This window comes from Aquarana catesbeiana, linkage group LG03 (assembly GCF_042186555.1).
Source record: "Aquarana catesbeiana isolate 2022-GZ linkage group LG03, ASM4218655v1, whole genome shotgun sequence".
NCBI lineage: Eukaryota > Metazoa > Chordata > Amphibia > Anura > Ranidae > Aquarana > Aquarana catesbeiana.
Window position 1 is genome coordinate 167626765 of NC_133326.1, and position 15725 is coordinate 167642489.

Sequence of the window (15725 nt, forward strand, 5' to 3'; positions counted from 1 at the left end):
CACTGCAGCACTCCACCAATCGGGCCTGTATAGTAGAGTGGCCAGACAGAAGCCACTCCTAAGTAAAAGGCACATGACAGCTTGCATGGAGTTTGCCAAAAGGCACCTGAAGGACCCTCAGACCATGAGAAACAAAATTCTCTGGTCTGATGAAACAAAGATTGAACTCTTTGGCCTGAATGGCAAGCGTCATGTCTGGAGGAAACCAGGCACCGTTTATCACCTGGCCAATACCATCCCTGCAATGAAGCATGGTGGTGGCAGCATCATGCTGTGGGTTTTTTTTCAGCGACAGGAACAAGGACCCTAAGCACACAGTCAAGATAACAAAGGAGTGGCTATGGGACAACTCTGTGAATGTCCTTGAGTGGCCTAGCCAGAGCCCAGACTTGAAGTCGATTGAACATCTCTTTAGAGATATGCAAATGGCTGTGCACCAGCGCTCCACATCCAACCTGATGGAGCTTGAGAGGTCCTGCAAAGAAGAATGGGAGAATGTACCCAAAAATAGGTGTGCCAAGCTTGTAGCATTGTACTCAAAAAGATTTGAGGCTGTAATTGGTGCCAAAGCTGCTTCAACAAAGTATTAAGCAAACGCTGTAAATACTTATGTACATGTAATTGATTTTTTAAAATTTTTTTTTTAATAAATTTGCAAAGATTTCAAACAAAATTCTTTCACGTTGTCATTATGGGGCATTGTTTGTAGAATTTTGAGGAAAGTAATGCATTTAATTCATTTTGGAATAAGGCTGTAACATAACAAAATGTTGAAAAAGTGAAGCGCTGTGAATAGTTTCCGGATACACTGTATGTTTAATAAACCATAAGAAGTAAAATAAGAGACATTTATTGTTGAAGTTTACATACACTTAAAGTGGAGTTCCATCCAAAAGTGCAACTCTCGCTTATAAGCTTTCGACGCCCCCCCCCTTTTTTTGACAGGTCCCCTTCCCCACATCCGGAGATGGACCACAGCCCAATCTCCCGGAAGTTCGAGCCCCCTCCACCGGGCCAATTAGAAAGCGCAGTGCACTTCGCGCAGTAGGCAACCTGCTGTGAAGCCGAAAGGCTTCACTACTGGGTTCCCTTACCAGGAATGGCAGCACCCGGGAGTCGATCCTAAGATCAGCTGGGATGCCAGCATCGCGGGCTTCCGTGGCAGGTAAGTGCCCTAATATTAAAAGTCAGCAACTACAGTATTTGTAGCTGCTGACTTTTAATTTTTTTCACCCAGGCTGGACCTTCTCTGGGGCAGATGTGCAAGTAGGGTACAGTGGTGGAAGAGATGAGTAGGGGGTACAATGTTGGGGCAGGTGAGCAGGGGGGTTTAATGTTGGGGCAGGTGAGCAGGGGGGTTTAATGTTGGGGCAGGTGAGCAGGGGGGTTAATGTTGGGGCAGATGAGCAGGGGGGTTCAGTGTTGGGCCAGATGAGCAGGGGGGTTCCGTGTTGGGCCAGATGAGCAGGGGGGTTCCGTGTTGGGCCAGATGAGCAGGGGGGTTCAGTGTTGGGCCAGATGAGCTGGGGGGGGGTCAGTGTTGGGCCAGATGAGCAGGGGGGGTCAGTGTTGGGCCAGATGAGCAGGGGGGTCAGTGTTGGGCCAGATGAGAAATTGGGGTCAGTGTTGAGCCAGATGAGCAGGGGGTTTCAGTGTTGGGCCAGATGAGCAGGGGGGTTCAGTGTTGGGCCAGATGAGCAGGGGGTTCAGTGGTGGGACAGAAAAACAGGGGTTGGGGCAGGAGAGCAGGTGGGTACAGAGGTGAGACAGATGTGCAGGAGGTACGTTGGTGGGGCAGATGAGAAAGCGGGTTACAGTGGTGGGGCAGATGAGCAGGTGGGTTCAGTGTTAGGACAGATGAGAAGGTGATTCAGTAGTGAGACAGAAGAGCATGGGGATATGGAGCAGATGTGCAGGGGAGGTACAGTGGTGGGGCAGATGGGGGGAAAAAAAGGGGGTACATTGATGGGGCAGATGAGCAGGGGGGTTACAGTGGTGGGATAGAAGAGCAAGTGGGTACAGTGGTGGGAGGGATGAGAAAGGGGGTTCAGCGGTGGGACAGAAAAGCAGGGGGTTACAGTGATGGGGCAGATGAGAAGGGGGTCACAGTGGTGGGAAAGATGAGCAGGGGGGTACAGAGGTGGGGCAGATGTGCACAGGGGTGCAGAGGAGAAAGGAGGTACATCGGTTGAAACACATGAGCAGGGGGTTACAGTGGTGGGGCAGATGTGCAGGAGGTACAATGGTGGGGCAGATGAGAAAGGGGGTTACAGTGGTGGAGCAGATGAGCAGATAAGTTCAGTGTTCGGACAGATGAGAAGATGGTTCAGCAGTGAGACAGAAGAGCATGGGGGTACGGCGGTGGAGCAAATGTGCAGGGAGATATAGTGGTGGGGCAGATGAGAAAGGGGGAACATTGGTGGGGCAGATGAGCAGGGACTTACAGTGGTGGGGCAGATGTGCGTGGGTTACAGTGGTGGGGCAGATGTGCGTGGGTTACAGTGGTGGGGCAGATGAGCAGGGTAGCACAGTGGTGGGGCAGATGAGCAGGGTAGCACAGTGGTGGGGCAGGTGTGCAGGCGGGTAAAGTGGTAAAATAGATTTGCAGGGGGGACAGTGATCTGAAGTGTGGAGTTGCAGGAATTGGGGTTGATCAGAGGCGTGAGAGTGCAGGATGTTAATTTCTCACTACTCAAGTAGTTTACAGCATTTACTTTATAAAAAATCCTTTTCGTAATTGAGAGTGTGAGGTTGACTTTGTTATAAAATCAGCACTCTCCGTTTCTTTGAAAACATTTTTCGGCACACTGTGCTCAAAATGTTGCCTACCCCTGGTCTAGGGAGGGGAAGTGGCCATCCACTTCTTAATTTTAATTTTTTGTCTTAATTCTATTTATTTAAGCTTGCCCAGCTGTTAGAGGCATGACAACCCTGTTTTTTCATTTATTAAATTGAATCAGGTTGTGTTATGCGGTCAGTTTAGATGCCTACAGTATTTAGCTACCTACTTCCTTAAATATGGAACTTAATGTGAACTAAATAATGTATAATGCAATTATAACAGATTAAATGTCTGTTCAGTGTAACTGTATCTGGTTGTCTGGTGTTACATGTAACAATTGTTGATGATGCTGTTAATGCAAGATCCACAGACAATGCAAAACATCTAACAAGAGGGTAGTTGGATTCTCACATGTTTATATAGTTGTACTGTTATCTGCATTATTGATACTGAAGTAAACCTTCTTTTTTTTTTTTTCTCCTAGTGGTCAGATGATGAAAATACGACAACACTGACAGTAAGATGTTTTTGTGGAAGCCATCCCACTAACTGTAAATTGCATGCAAGTGTGTTGGTGCTATAGGCCAGTACTACGGGAGTAATGTATCTTTGTGTTCACACAGGCCCCAGAATTTCCAGAGTTTTCCATAAAAGTGCAAGAAGCCATTAATTCTCTGGGAGGCAGTGTTTTTCCTAAACTGAACTGGAGCTCCCCAAGGGTAATTATTTACTGCATTTTCTCTTTTCACAGTCACATAAACATGTGTAATCCCTCTTTACATCTACAGCGAATCAGCCATTTTATACTAATGCTGTCTGGGCACTAGAAATTATCATAAGACCAGAATAGATTGCCTAGAAAATAGTAGGTATTTTTGTCATGCCACCTAAAAGGGACACTTTGAACTTGCACATGAAGGGAAGATGACATTGTCTCTGCAAAAGGACTCCCTTATAATCTTTACTGGTTCACCTTCACAATACCTTACTGCTTAGTAGTTGACAAGGATCCCCGCACTTCCAGGTATGGGTGAGGATGTGCTTAGGCCTAGCAGGTATTTGCAAGGCCCAATCACCGTTAGCTGATCAGGGGAGTGATGTCATTTCTGGGTCCAACACAGCCAATCTTATTACTGACTGCATAGTACCAAGGAGCTGCATGGGTGCAAAGGTAAGTTGAACAAAATGTTGGGGGGGGGGGGGACTTTTTAGAGCAGTGTTTCTCAACCTTTTTTCAGTCAAGTCACCCTATACAAGTATAGACAGTCTTAAGGCACCAATTAAAATAATGGACAGTCTCAAGGCACCCCATTCTAAAATGCAAAAAAACTATTCTAATAGCTTTACACAATGCAGCAACATCCACACGTAGAACACAATGTTAGAGGTGATTTATTCTTCCAAAGCAAATACACGTTTGCACACTGGTGCTGACTAGTATTCCAATGTTTCTCTTCTCCCTCATTTTCTCTCCATCGGTCAGCTACTGGCACCCCAGTGCTGAGGGAGAGTGGCACAGGAGGGTCAAACAAGAATACTGTGGAGGCAACAGTCATCCTCCTTTTTACTGATGACGTCATTGGTTGTTAGGACCCCAGTGTCTATAAAGTCATAATGGTGCACAATGAAAACCCATGGCTTTGTGTAAGTAAAAGGCAGGCTTGATCCACCTTTTTTTAGGCACCCCTGAAGAAACCTCAAGGCACCGTGGTTGAAAAAGGCTGTTCTAGAGCATGGACAAAATAGTTGTGTCTCTTTAATAATAAGTTAAGTCTAATTAAAACCTGAAAAATCTGCATTTAATAAATCTTTGCATTGGAGTCAGCATTGCAACTGCGATCAGCCCATTGTGGGTGCAATTCACAGGCTCATGCTGACTATCCCCCCCCCCCAGTCCAGGGTCTGTACATAAGTATGGGGCTGGGAGAAGTACACAGTGGACTACAAGTGTGGAAATGTCACCGCTCTAGTGCTCTATTAAGATGCACAAATCTTTCTGCTGTGGTGGAACAGATGAGACTTGTAGTCTTTTCATTCACAGATCCCTGTTAATGGATGTACATGCAGAGCCATGTACAGCCATGATAAATAGTAAATAGTTGTTTGGACCAGCCTTGTCCAAGCGAACTAAAGTTTACTAAAACCTGGAGATCAGTTTTAAGCCAACGTTCTTGTGTGAACAGACATTTTTGTCTGTCTGTCTGGTTCAGGCTTCATTCAGAGGGGACTGATCAATGTGTTTCTAAGTGCAGCCTGAAAAATCAGACAACCCACTTGTTATGTACACAAGCAGTTCACATAGGGGATACACATAAGTAAATAAAAGACATCTGATTCAGTAAGTCACCATTCGCAAACTGTTTACACGGAAGATGCACTGTCATTGTAGAGATTTCTGCAATGCTCTGCTGACTTGACTTAAATCATAGATGGGATTCAAGCCTTCAAGCTTATATTTACATGGGTCTTTATGCTTGACTGAAGCATCAATTCCAGAGAGTTTCTCAGGTTACTGTAAAGTCTTGGCTGTTGTTTTAAGATGATGTTGAAGATCTCCTTTCCAGGGTCATTGAAAGCAGTTAAGATCTGGCACTGTTTCAAACTGTGTTCAACCTAAAGCTACAGAGAAACTGTTACCCAAATGTGTAAGAAAAAAAACAAAACATTGTGCCCTTTTTGTTTTTATGACAATTTTTTTTTTTTTTTTTGTGTGATGTGATTCTCACTTTATATGCACCAAATAAACAACATAGTGCTCATATGTTGGAGAGGATTTGCGACATGCTCTAGAAACTGGAAAATTATGTTGCAATCTGTTGCAGTATCTTTTAATAAACAAATATCTGTGCTACAATGTGGCACAGATTTTAGCTGCAGGTTTTAGCTGCCTGGTCTGATTAGGTGCAGATCTGCACATCGAGCTGACTCCTTCTGATAAGCGTCTGTATATATGCTTCCCAGGGGAAGATGAGCTGGGGGAAGCTGCCTCCTCCCTTCTTCCTCCGCAGCTGCCAGGTGCCCTCTGAGTGTCCGCATAGACACTGACCAGAGGGAGCAGGCAAAGGGCAGCTCTATGCTACTCTGCTGCTTGCACTTCTCTCTCTCTTATCCCACAATCACTTCTTGTTCAGGGGAAGAGACTAAAAGAAGCAATGCAGTGATCTTCTTTTGATTGCTGTATTGCTTGTTGCACAGTGATGGCTCACTGTGCAATATGGACCTAATAAACAGAGGTCTCTGAGGGCTTTGTGTGCACAAATTTACACATTTGTGTGCACAAATTTGAATTGTTTGATCTGTGATTTGCTATCAACAGTGGGACCGGGACATACTTAAAGTGATACTGAAATAAATTTTTTTTTGTTTAAAAATAACACACATGTTATACTTGCATAATCTGTGTAGTGGTTTTGCACAGAGCAGCCCTGATCCTCATCTTCTCGGGTCCCTCTTCGGCGCTCCTAGCTCCTCTCTCCTGTTGAGTTCCCCCACAGCAAGCAGCTTGCTATGGGGGCACCCAAGCCAAGCCGCAGCTCGGTGTGTCCACTGGGACACGGAGCCGTGGCCCGGCCCCGCTCCCCCCTCTCTCCTCATTTGCTCACTGACTTTGACAGCAGTGGGAGCCATAGCATTTTGCTGCTGTCTCCGCCAATAAGGAGGGAGAGTCTCAGACAGCCAAGTCTCTCGTGCAACATCGCTGGATCGAAATGGGGCGAAAATTTTTAATAAACTGCCCACTAGATGGTGCTTTTCCTTTTACACACACACACAGTGGAGGAAATGGCATGCGATTTGGACAGGAATCACACCGCGCATGCAAGTTCAAATTGCATGTGATTCTTTGCAGTGCGACTTGCACCCATTTATTTTCTATTGACGCAAATTGCACCGCAAAGTATTGATATCGGGAGTATTTTGACGAGTACGTGTACTCGTGAAGATACTCTGCATCGGTGCATCCCTAAATGGTACTAAAAAAAAGTCCTTGGATTGGACAATGGAGGAGATCCGTGTTGGCATCCTTGGGAATGATCAGGTGAATCCATATGACTTTTTATAATATCAGCCCTAAGTAGCCATATATTCAGGCTGTGTGTACACTTCTGCTTGGAGATATTAGCAGCCAATTTTATTCTCCCTTACTTACCATTGAAACTGATCCATTAGCTGGGGATCACACGGACTTTTCTTCTTTCAAAAACTGAAACCACCTGTAATCGTGTTGCCCATTTGTTTGTTTTTTAATTGCGGTCTTCAAATAATTTGTATTTTCTGCCTAGAATTGCTGCTACACAAACGCGAAATAAATCATGTAAGCTTCAGGAATGGGGTTTTTTTTCTGTTCTCACAAATGCTGAGTCTTTTTACTGATCTGAATTGAGATGCATTGTTGTCTATAGTAATGGTTCTCAACCCTGTCCTCAAGTACCCCCAACAGGCCATGTTTGCAGGTTTTCCTTCATCTTGCACAGGTGCTTTAAATCAGAGTCAATGGCTTGGTATTTTTGACAGCTAATTTATCTAAGAGAAATTCCCAAAACATGGCCTGTTGGGGGTACTTAAAGGGGTTGTAAAGGTAAAAGTTTTTGCACCTTAATGCATTTAAGGTGAAAAAACATCCGACAATACCGCCCCCCCGTTTTACTTACCTGACCCCTCGAAAGTCCCGTGCTCGCCCCCCACATCCTCTTCGCCGCTCAGCCTGGTTTTTGATTGGCTAGAGTGGACGGATTGAAAGCAGTGCAGCCATTGGCTCGCGCTGCTGTCAATCACATCCAACGACGTGGCGTGCCTGGGGGTTCGTGGTTCGTGGCCACTCTGTGCAAAACGAGCTGCACAGTGGAGGTAAGTATAACATGTTTGTTATTTTAAAAAAAAATAACTTTAACTTTAGTGATCCTTTAAGGACAGGGTTGAGAAGTACTGGTCTATGGGACATTGTACACAGCTGAGTAAAGATCAGTAATACAGAACAAAAATAGAAAATGTTACATTTGAGTGCAGTAATTTATTCGTGTATTTACTCATTTAATGTTTACGCGAGAATAAGTGAGTATATTACAATACTGGCAATGAACATGAATTTTATTCATCAATACTCGTGTATGTGCTTGCACACATTTACTCACCTATACTCAACATTACTCAGGTCTTTACACACAGTTTTTGACCCCTTGCACACGGGCGTCACAAGTTTCTGAGTAGACATCAGTATATTATGACACCCGTGTGCAAAGGGCCTTAATCATTTAGAGGACATATCTAGGTAAATTGAGCACTTTTATTGTACTATGTTATGTTTCTTTTTTTTTTCTTTTTTTTTTTTTTACTGTCTGCACAGGATGCCTATTGGATCGCACTGAACAGCTCACTGAAATGTAAAACCCTGAGTGACATCTTTCTGATTTTCAAGAGCTCTGATTTTGTGACACATGACTTCACACAACCGTAAGTAGTGAAGATTTTAATTGAACATTTTCTGCTCAGTGGAGTTTGTGGCGTTTTGCTAATAACTTCATTGCATCAGTATTGTTTGTGGAGCTGAACATTCCTGTCACAGATGATTTCTCATCGTATGCTTTCAGATGCAGCTGCTGATGTGCTATGGAAAATCAAGCATATTTAATGCCTTGTTGTAACATGTACCTGCTGCGGTCTTTTAATAGATGTGCTAAGTGGGAGTGCCGCCAATGTTTTTAAAAATAAACCATCACGGCAGTTGCTAAAGTTTTCCAGGAGAGGGATCCTTGCTGATTTCATGATGATTATTCTCTTTTCTGCAGAACTCTGACAGATGCTCTATAACCATTGTAACCTTGAATGTGTCCATGTGGCTTCATGAATCCTTATTCTAGATTGGGTATATAAGGCGTTTCCCAGCTCTGCTTCTTACAGATTCAGAATACACATATACGTTGGGTTTTTCAGTTTGGTTACTATACAGTAAAGCTGTGTGCTTTGGAAAACCCTTGTGTTTATTTCTTTAAAATAATAGTAGTAGGCTTTTACTATGACTTCCAACAGTAAACCTGGATGAACTCTCAAAAGGAGGGAGTAAATTCATGTTGTAACAGCAAGGTGGAGGTGCTGAAGGTACCACTGACTGCACAGCAAACAGTTGTTAGCTGTAGTCAGTTCCTGCTTAAGAAAACACAGATCACAATCAGTTGAATATGAAGATGTCAGTTGTGAGCTGCTTTAGTCTTCTATTTAGAAATACATTCTAATTTTATGCTGCAGTAGGAAGACACAGGTGCAGTTTAGGCTAACCATTATGGTAGGCAGGCTTTTTTGATTTGAGGAAAAAAAAAAAATGCACAGCAATGTGCAAAGTGCACTTATCCGTTGCAGCCATTCTGTATACCTATTTTACCAATCTGCACAGCTAACTTGAGCAGCGCTCCTCTCTGATCGAAATCAATTCTAACTAAATTTGTTTAGCCTCAAAGATGAATGACAAATAACCGTTGCTGTTATATCAGAATAAACACTAAACTTCTAAATATAAATAATATGCCAGATCATCCAAACTGAAAGCTTATTTATCTATGCTCATATAACTGACACAAATACAGTCTCTAGTGCAAAATATAAAACAGATGTGATTTACCACAGATAGCAATGTATAATAAGTGATCCCCCTCCAAATCATATGATCATAAATCCTGTGTAATAAACCAAACCAACAAATATGAATGTTTCAAAAGTCCACCATATGTGGATCAAAACACATAAAAATCCATAAAGGTCTTAAGTCCTCTTTAACCACTTCAGCTCTGGAAGATTTTGACCCCCTTCACGACCAGAGCATTGTTTGCTGTTCGGCACTGCGCTACCTGGAAACTGTGCAGTCATGCAACACTGCTGAAATTGGTGGTATTTGATAAACCACTGGGTTTTTTGTTTTATTCTATTAACGAAAAAAGACACAAAAAACCCAAGATTGTTAACTTTCTGCTTAAAAAAACCTATTCAATAAAAAAATGTAATCAAATTTCTTCATAAATTTAGACGAAAATATCTTTGGAAAAAGAAAATCCAAAAAATGGTATATTACTTGGTTTGCGTGGAAGTTTTAGCATCTAAAACGATTGTGTGTGTGTGTGTGTGTGTGTGTATATTTTACAGGGCTTTTTTTTTTTTTTTTTTTTTTTTAAGAATAGGTTGAGGAATTCCCCTTTTCAAGTCACCCCTTGTTTTCGCCCCCTATCCACCTCTGAGCACCGTTCCTTGGTTCCATCCTCTACCCACCTTCCTGTACGGCCCTTTTTAGAGAATACAGAACCAAGTATCATTTTGTGGTGCTAAGTAATTTGTATAGATTTTATTAATAAGCATTAAGACATAGACCCCCCGCAACCAAATGACCCTCTAATAACAAAAGATCCACCCCAGCAACAATAGACCCCTGTCAGCAACAACCGATCTCCCAGCAGCCAGCATCAATAGACCCTCCAGCAACCAGGAACAATAAACCCCTCTCTCATCAGTAGATCCCTCCCAGCAACAATTGGCCCCCAGCAACGATAAATCCCCCAGCAGCCAGCATCAATAGACCCTCCAGCAGCCAACAACAATAGACCCTTCCCTCAACAGTAGATTCCTCCCATCAACAATAGATCTCCCAGCACACCCCAGCACCCTTTGCCATTACATACAGTCAGAGCAGGGGGTACTAAGAACTGCGTTCCCCATGTTCCCGCTGAAAAAAAGTGCGGCAGGTCAGCTAGCGGTTAAATAATCGTAATTCAAAACCACATTTAAATCTTCAGTCCCCTTTAAATCATGCCATCCACAGTGCAAAAAATCACAAATAGTGCTACACCATAAATGTTATTTCACCCATCCATGTCTCTATGCTTTATTTTGCCGAGAAATCACTTAGAAAAACACTCTCCTAGCATTTCTGGCCATGGCCATGTTGAGTAATGGCAGATGATTCATGTAGTATTTACTTCCTGGAATCCATCTGCCCCTAGCTCATGCAAACGGGCAGAAGAGTGTGCTTAGCTAGGAAAAACCCCTCCTCCCCCCCTGAAAACTCCTGGGATATATAACATAATTTGCCTAGGCATGAAAACTAGGAACTAAAGAAATGTAAAAAACTGTTAAAAACAACATATTTTTTCCTATCTTTTTACTAATGCAAGCAGCATAAGGATTCAGAATTAATGAATTTTAATTAAGAGAGCGAAGTTCCACTTTACCTGTTTGCCGACTAGTCTCCGTCATTATACTGCTGCAGGTCGGCTCGATCCCGCAAATTTCCATAGCTGTACGTCGGTCCCTTTTTAACAGCTATAGCAGGCGCGCGCACACACCGCTGCAAGGCGGGGGAGCTGAGGCGCGTGGCCGGCAGCCGCCATGTCTGTTGGTCACCCGCGATTGCTCCACAGAGAGCCAAAACGGGGATCCGTCAGTTTAAACAAACAGATCTCTGTTCTGTCAGGGGAGTACAGCGTGATCTTCTGTTCCTAGTGATTAGGAACAGCGATCTCTCTGTACTCCCTGTCAGTCCACTCCCCCCACAGTTAACAACACCTCCCTAGGGAACACTTAACCCCTTGATCGCCTACTAGCGTTAACCCCATCCCTGCCAGTGACATTTATACACTAAATTTGTGGCTATTTTCAGCTCTGATCGCTGTATAAATGTCAATGATCCCAAAAAAGTGTCAGAAGTGTCCGATCTATCCGCTGCAATGTTGCAGTCCCGCTAAAAAACGCTGATCACTGCCATTACTAGTAAATATAAATAAATAATAAAGGGGCCATAAATATATCCCCTATTTTGTAGACACTATAACTTTTGTGCAAACCAATCAATATACGCTTATTGCATTTTTTTTTTTTACCGAAAATATGTAGAAGAATACATATTGGCCTAAACTGATGAAGACATTTTTTATTTATTTTTTGGGGATATTTATTATAGCAAAAAGTAAAAAAAAATATATTTTTTTTTTTCAAAATTGTCGCTCTTTTTTGGTTATTGTGCAAAAAATAAAAACTGCAGAGGTGATGAAATACCATCAAAAGAAAGCTCTATTTGTGGGAAAAAAAGGACATCAATTTTGTTTGGGTACAGCGTCGCACAGCCGCGCAATTGTCAGTTAAAGCGACGCAGTACCGTATCGCAAAGATGTCCTGGTCATTGAGGGGGCAAATCTTCCAGGGCTGAAGTGGTTAAGCTATGCATTCATACTGCCCAGCAGAATTGGTTGGATCTCGATCATAGATGCATTACTTAGAAATATCCTGGAAGATCAAACCATTCTAAATATGTGTTTCAAATATGTATTTACCTGTTTTGGCTAGTGTGACTCTCAAATTTTTTTTTACCCTCAGCAAATCTTTATTTTTTTCATGTCCTCCCCCTGTAATTTCAGCTTTCAGTGTTGTACAACTTGTTGATTAATTTCTTGGTTGATATTCTGGGTTGCAGGCATTGCAGTAAAATAAAATGTCTGCTGAGTTAGTGGAATCGTCAATTATAATATTGATCTTACTCTGGAAAACATATTTCACACTATTGGATTATTCTGTAAACTGCTGGCACTGTTTGGAAAAATGTAAATTAAGTTTTAGAATAAGACTTTGGTTCTGTTTTTTTTTTTTTTTTTTTAAGAACATAGGATATCTGTTTGTTACGTGTATATACCTGTTCTAGGTAGAAACAAGCTGGTGGTAAAGAAATAATGTACATCATGGATTTGTAGTGAATTATAAATGAACTGTGCAGAGAGCAGGCAGGCATTCCTTTGAGCACTAGCTGAAAGATTACTAGACTGTGCATAACCTGACAGGAAAACTGCCCCTCATCTGCAAAATCAGTGCGCTTCAAAGCAGAAACACACTGTGTTAGATTATTTGGCCAGACAATACTTCTGACAGTTAACTCAAGCACATATCAATAATTTGATGTTACTAGGTGCCGCTTCAGATCATTCTTCATGGTAAATGGAAGGACACTGATTAATGGCCCAGTACTGTCATATTTTGTAGGTAAATATTAAACATGCTTCTGTAAGCAGCGGCTGTTGGAATAATTTATGGAAATGTACTAAATGTTCTAGTAAAATGCTGTTTACCAATAAACTCTGCTCTTACCAGTTTACTGTGGTACATTTGTTGTGCTACTAGATTACTTTTGTAGAAAAAGCCTCAATTTCCCATTTGTCCATTCTTACCATGACTGGTATTGTGCAATAACTCTGGGCCATCCCCCTCTCTTGGATTCTAGCTAGCCTATACAGGGGGGCGGGGCCGAGTTCTGCTGTCTGTGTCCATGGACTGCCTGCACGAGTGCCCCCAGGGAATGCGTGTCTCCATGGGGGGCACTCAGGAAGAGCAGGAGCCAGGAGTGCCGCTGGGGGACCCAAGAAGAGGAGGATCGGGGCCCCTCTGTGCAAAACTCTTGCACAGAGGAGGCAAGTATGACATGTTTGTTATTTCAAAAACAAACAAAAAAAAAAAAACCTTTAACAACCCCTTTAAGTGGATAAACTGCCCTCATTTACAGACCAAGTTTATCCTTTTGATCTAAAAAAACCAAATGATACAATGTTTCTCTTTATCTCAGAGCTGAGCAATGTTGTGATAAACTTGTCAGGCTGCTTTTTTTTGTGACAGCTGTCAGCTGTGAGCATAGAACGGCTTTGTACTTGAATTGTGGAAATGCTGGATTAAGATATTGAGAAGGGTTGAATCGAGATCACAATTTTTTTTTTTTTTTAACGATTAATCATTCAGCTCTAAGAGGGAAGGGAGTAATTTACATAATTCCTAAAACCCAGAAGTATCAGGTATTTTTTTTTGCTTCCAGTGGATGATCTTAGTTGCAAGGGAGGAATGGAAAGGGCAAAGGAAAGATGAGTATGTGCTGCTAGGGAGAGGGCATTGAAGTGAACTGTTGATTTTTGCTGCATAAGCAAAGCACAAGTTTGCTTTAAAGGCCAGCTCCAAGCTAATTCATTTTTTTTTACTCTTTTCTCTGGCTATAATTTTGGCCTTCAATCTAGTGCTATCCCCTGCAGTACTCTCTATTTGCCACAAGATGTCCTAATTCTTCCAGGTTGGATGATTCCCAGTGTTATTCAGCCTTAAAGATAGAAGGGGCAGAAAAGGAGAAGTTTCTTTGGCTGTACTTCCCCTGTGGATCACAGGAATCAGTGGCGGAACTACCGCCATAGAGAGCCACGCGCTCGCTATGAGGCCCGCAGCCGAGAGGGGCCCGTGGGGAGGATGAGGAATGCATACTGCGGGGGGGCGAGCACCGCCCGCACTGTCCCCCAGCCAGAGGAGGTGAGGAGAGGAAGAGGCAAGCTGTCCGTACGAGCAGAGAGCTCAGCTGTAAGAGCTTTCATTAGAATTTCCTGTTTTCCCGGGGCTCACCGTCACATAGCCCCACCTCTCGGCCCGGCGCCTTTGATAGACCTAACGCCAGTCCAATGCGGGACATGTGACGTCATCAAAGGCGCGGGGCCAAGAGGTGGGGCTATGTGACGGTGAGCCCCGGGAACACAGGAAATTCTAATGTAAGCTCTTACAGCTGAGCTCTCTGCTCATATGGACAGCTTGCCTTTTCCTCTCCTCACTTCCCCTGGCTGGGGGACCGTGCGGGCGGAGCTCGCCCCCCCCCCACTCTGAGGCAGCCCCACGCTTACCAACATTTGAGGGCTGCAGTATGCATTCCTCATCCTCCCCGGTAGTTCCGCCACTGGCTCGCCTCTTCCTCTGCACAGGTGAGGCTGCATTGTGCAAGGGTCACGCTACATTGGGCACAGGTGAGGCTGCCTTGGGCACAGGTGAGGCTGCCTTGGGCACAGGTGAGGCTGCCTTGGGCACAGGTGAGGCTGCCTTGGGCAGAGGTGATGCTGCATTGGGCACAGGTGATGCTGCATTGGGCACAGGTGATGCTGCATTGGGCACAGGTGATGCTGCATTGGGCACAGGTGATGCTGCATTGGGCACAGGTGATGTTGCATTGGGCACAGGTGATGTTGCATTGGGCACAGGTGAGGCTGCATTGGTCACAGGTGAGGCTGCATTGGTCACAGGTGAGGCTGCATTGGTCACAGGTGAGGCTGCATTGGTCACAGGTGAGGCTGCATTGGTCACAGGTGAGGCTGCATTGGTCACAGGTGAGGCTGCATTGGTCACAGGTGAGGCTGTATTGGGCACAGGCAGGCCACGCTGCTTTGGGAACAGGCAGGCCACATTGGGCACAGGTGAGGCCGCATTGGGCACAGGTGAGGCTGCATTGGGCTCAGGCAGGTCACGCTGCATTGGGCACAGGTCATGCTGCATTGGGCACAGGTGGGCAAAGTGAGGCTGTATTGGGCACGGGCGGGCCACACTGCATTGGGCACTGGACATGCTGCATTGGGCACACGTGAGGCAGTATTGGGCACAGGTGAGACTGTATTGGGCACGGGCAGGCCACGCTGCATTGGGAACACACAGGCCACATTGGGCACTGGTCACGCTGCATTGGGCACAGGTGAGGATGATTGAAGCGCCAACACCAGGTGTTTGGAGTATCTTTATCTGTTGATTGTTAAACTTTCTGGAATACATATATTGCTATTGTGGTGTAGGATCTGGGTCTGTTGTCCTTTCTTTCTTTCTTTCTTTCTTTCTTTCTTTCTTTCTTTCTTTCTTTCTTTCTTTCTTTCTTTCTTTCTTTCTTTCTTTCTTTCTTTCTTTCTTTCCTTCCTTCCTTCCTTCCTTCCTTCCTTCCTTCCTTCCTTCATTCCTCCATTCCTCCATTCCTCATCCATATCAGACTCGAACCACACCCCCCTTGAGCCATGCCCACTATTTATTTTAACCCCGCCATTTTTTTGTGTGTGTGGGGGGGGCATAAAACATTTTGCTATGGGGCCCTGTGATTTCTAGTTACGCCCCTGACAGGAGTGCAGTTAGTTTTGCACTCCCATGA

At 44.0% G+C, this 15725-nt stretch overlaps 1 protein-coding gene across 2 annotated transcripts in view; it reads left to right on the top strand.

Annotated features, from left to right (window-relative positions):
- Positions 1–15725, top strand: part of CDC123 (cell division cycle 123) — a 118680-nt gene that overhangs the window by 23193 nt on the left and 79762 nt on the right. For both annotated transcript variants that reach the window (XM_073619501.1, XM_073619502.1), the window contains exons 4-6: positions 3267–3299; positions 3406–3501; positions 8124–8230. In XM_073619501.1, the coding sequence (XP_073475602.1) occupies positions 3267–3299; positions 3406–3501; positions 8124–8230 (236 nt within the window). The remainder of the gene's footprint in view (positions 1–3266; positions 3300–3405; positions 3502–8123; positions 8231–15725) is intronic.